We start from the raw sequence: 3,753 nt of genomic DNA on the forward strand, positions 1-3,753 counted from the left end.
CTTACACTGCTGACTTAGGGGGTGGCTAACGCAGATAGCCCTCGTGTAGCTTTGCACGAAATTCAAAACAAAGAAAGAAACAAACAAAAGAGAGAAAATGATAAGAACAGAAGGAATTTACGGAGATTTTTATTTTCAACAGCATCTTTCAGCCGAGGTGAGGAGAAAGTTTCTTCTCTTCCTATTCCTTGCCTGGATGACGTGGTAGCTGACCAACTGCTTCCCGGAGAAAAGGTAACAGAACGTTTTATATAAGGTTCTCTTTTTTTCTACTTCTTGTGCTGATAGTTGGTTTACCCAAGAAAAATAAACATTAGTCATGATACAAAGCTCTCCTCTGTTCCTCCTGTATCATTAGATATGTATATTTTTATTTATTTTTTTTTGGTATCTGTAGAAAAGCCAATTTGAGATGTGAAATATGTTGGATGAATTAATAGCATGAGGTCCTAGTCATTTTGAAGAATAAAATCAGTTGGGTAATCGTCCATTCCTCAGCATAAGAAACAGTATTTACAGTCCTTCACCACTGCATCTCTTTTTTTCCTCCACCCATTTGGGGCATGAATGAAAATAGGACGGGTTGGAACCATTACAGATAATGCAATGAAGGTCCAGTTAATATCTTATAACGCTTGCTAATTTTATGATGTAAATTCACTTAGCCTAATCAGAGGCACTTGCCTCTAGCCTATTTAAGACATGAAATCACTAATGGGAGATTAAAATCTTTTAATTGTTAGCTAGGTAAGGTGAGTATATGTCCAAGTAATAGGTTTAATTAACAATGACAATGAAGGCTTAGTTAGCAATAACAATGAACATCTGGTTATGATGTCGCACACTTTAGAAAACGAGTAATTTGTAATTCACCCTACCATTTCTGCATGTTTATTGAGAGAAAATTGTGAAAAATTAATTAATAACTGTTGTTCACTCAACGTCTTTCTCTTGTATGTTATTTTTAATAACCACTAGTAAACTGAATTGTGTCTTCTGTGTAAAATTATTTTACATGGATCAATAAGTAACAGGAGTTCTGTTATTAAAAAAAAAAATTAGCTATATGAATCATTTGTAACATTTTTTTTTAAAAACTGATAAAGTCTTTAGCCATCATATTAGTATTAAAAAAACAAACTGAAAAATGTTACTTAGTGTCAAATATTTGGTTCTTGTTTTGTTTCAACAATGTTTTTTGGTGTGTTTTTTTTTGTACACAAATGCCGCAGTCTATAAGAGTTTATCTCCCCTCCAGCTTTTTAGTTATTTTATATTTGGAGTAGAATATATTATCGTTCAATTACATTAGAGTTTTGAAAAATGTTGAGTTCATTTATGTCAACTTGCAATGATCTTATTCTTCATCTGTCCTTTTTACGCAGATCAGTGAGGAGGTGTTCATGAAAGTGAATAACTTGGGAAGCAGAATTATCTTAATTAAGGTAAAACTTGTCCTTTCTCCCATTTAGGCTATCTAGCAACTCTTGATAATAAACACAAATTTATTGAAACTGTAAGGGTCACCACGTTTTTAATGGACAGTAAGTCCTACAGAATTGACACTTTGAGAGCCCATCCTACAGTACGTCCTAAAGAATTGCCACTGTGAGAGCCCATCTTACAATACGTCCTACAGAATTGACACTGTGAGAGCCCATCTTACAGTATGTCCTACAGAATTGACACTGTGAGAGCCCATCTTACAGTATGTCCTACAGAATTGCCACTGTGAGGTCCCATCTTACAGTATGTCCTACAGAATTGACACTTTGAGAGCCCATCTTACAGTACTTCCTACAGAATTGACACTTTGAGAGCCCATCTTACAGTACTTCCTACAGAATTGACACTTTGAGAGCTCATCTTACAGTACGTCCTACAGAATTGAGACTTTGAGAGCTCATCTTAAGTACGTCCTACAGAATTGACACTGTGAGAGCCCATTTTACAGTATGACCTACAGAATTGATACTTTGAGGGCCCATTTTACAGTATGACCTACAGAATTGACACTGTGAGAGCCTATTTTACAGTATGACCTACAGAATCGACACTGTGAGAGCCCATCTTACAGTATGTTTTACAGAACTGACACTGTGAGGGCCCATCTTACAGTGCGTCCTACAGAACTGACAGTGTGAGACCCCATTTTACCCATGTAATAAATCTTTAGTTCTTTTTTTTTTATAGAAATTCATGTTTAATTCATCAGTTTTTATTCCTTAATTTATTAAAAAGTTTTAGTAAGTTTTAATAGAAAATCTCCAGGCAACTGTTTATCAACTTTGGGCAAGAGAAATTAAACACGTGTTAGTTTTTATCGAAAAATTTGCAGTCTGTGTCTCTTAAAGGTCAATGATATACACAGTTATGCTCTGTCGTTTGCTGTAATGATAATAATAATAACAATAACCTCTTTGTTTTAGGTAACTTATGACATTGAAGTTGAAGTCGACAACAAAACTCTTCTATGTCATTGCACCAGAGAGGAAAAATTAGAAGTAGACACGATGGAGCCTTTCATTTTTTCTGTTAATCTGTTGAATATGAAGGTGAGTAGAAAACACGGGTTTATCTGTTTTTAGTCTTTAAATCAACCTTTTCACACCAGCTAAAAAGCCTTAGTGTTTGCAGCTGGTGGTACTAAGTTTCTGTGTAACCACATGATGTGGATTTCTAAAGATTTTTTTTTCTTTTTTGTCATCATACAGTGTGAATCTGTGCAGAAGCTCAGAGCAGAGGAACCATTTCTTTTGCAAGTAGACGTCATTTCAAACACATCTCTGGCATTAAGTATTGAGAAGAGGATGTTGGATCTGGTATTGTTTGTTTGTTTTATTTGGAAGTAGAATATATCTGTGTATATATAGTAAAAATTAGTGGATATCTTGAAACTAGATTGAGGAAATCCAGATAAGATTTTGTTACCGTTGCAGGATTTCAATCATTTACTTGTTACTCTTAATTGGAATATTATGTACTTATCATGTGTGGCAGGTTTGTTTGTAATGAACTGATGTTATAAAACTTCATAAAAAATTGTTTTAATATCTAGTGTCCTGAAGTGAAGACAACAGACGAAGATGTAGTTTCAAATCTTGAAGAAGGTTGGTTTGTTTTCTCATATCGATTTTAAAATAAAGTTGTAACTTCAAATTCTGTCTTAAGCTTTCATTGAGTTTCATAGAAATTGAACCTGTATTTGTTTTAGTAAATTCTCGTGTTCAATCTTTCAGTTTTTTTAACCTATTCTTTGTGTATAGAATAATTATAAAACTCAAATCTGAGTTTTTGTTAGATATCAAAAAGTTGCTTTCTTAACCTTTTTTACATTTTCATTAAAGGAACTAACAACTGTACGGCCCTGCATGGCCAGGTGGTTAGGGCACTTGACTCGCAATCTGCGGGTCGTGAGTTCAAACCCCTGTCACATCAAACGTGCTCGCCCCTTTCAGCCGTGGGGGCATTATGATATGATGGTCAATCCCACTATTCCTTGGTAAAAGAGTTGGTGGTTGGTGAGGATGACTAGCTGCCTTCCCTCTAGTCTTACACTGTTACATTAGGGACGGCTAGCACAGATAGCCCTCGTGTAGCTTTGCGTGAAATCCATAACAAACAAACAAACAACTGTACATCAAGACATCTTGTTAAAAAAATTCTATAATAAGATGCAAGAAAAACAGTTATTCTTGTTACCATAAATAATTTTAGATATTTATATCCTGGAAGTGCTATATCCGTACGAAA

The 3,753-nt window shown here is 34.7% G+C and overlaps 1 protein-coding gene across 1 annotated transcript in view; it reads left to right on the plus strand.

The window, feature by feature from the left end:
- Positions 1 to 3,110, plus strand: part of LOC106473742 (trafficking protein particle complex subunit 11-like) — a gene marked incomplete at its 3' end in the record, with an annotated part of 36,964 nt that extends 33,854 nt beyond the window's left edge. Inside the window, exons 23-27 of the mRNA XM_022402141.1 lie at positions 143 to 234; positions 1,386 to 1,445; positions 2,430 to 2,555; positions 2,715 to 2,822; positions 3,059 to 3,110. Of these exons, the coding sequence (XP_022257849.1) occupies positions 143 to 234; positions 1,386 to 1,445; positions 2,430 to 2,555; positions 2,715 to 2,822; positions 3,059 to 3,110 (438 nt within the window). The remainder of the gene's footprint in view (positions 1 to 142; positions 235 to 1,385; positions 1,446 to 2,429; positions 2,556 to 2,714; positions 2,823 to 3,058) is intronic.
- Positions 3,111 to 3,753: the final 643 nt, after the last annotated feature.

The sequence above is a fragment of the Limulus polyphemus genome, unplaced genomic scaffold (genome assembly GCF_000517525.1).
Source record: "Limulus polyphemus unplaced genomic scaffold, Limulus_polyphemus-2.1.2 Scaffold6468, whole genome shotgun sequence".
In the NCBI taxonomy this organism is placed as follows: domain Eukaryota; kingdom Metazoa; phylum Arthropoda; class Merostomata; order Xiphosura; family Limulidae; genus Limulus; species Limulus polyphemus.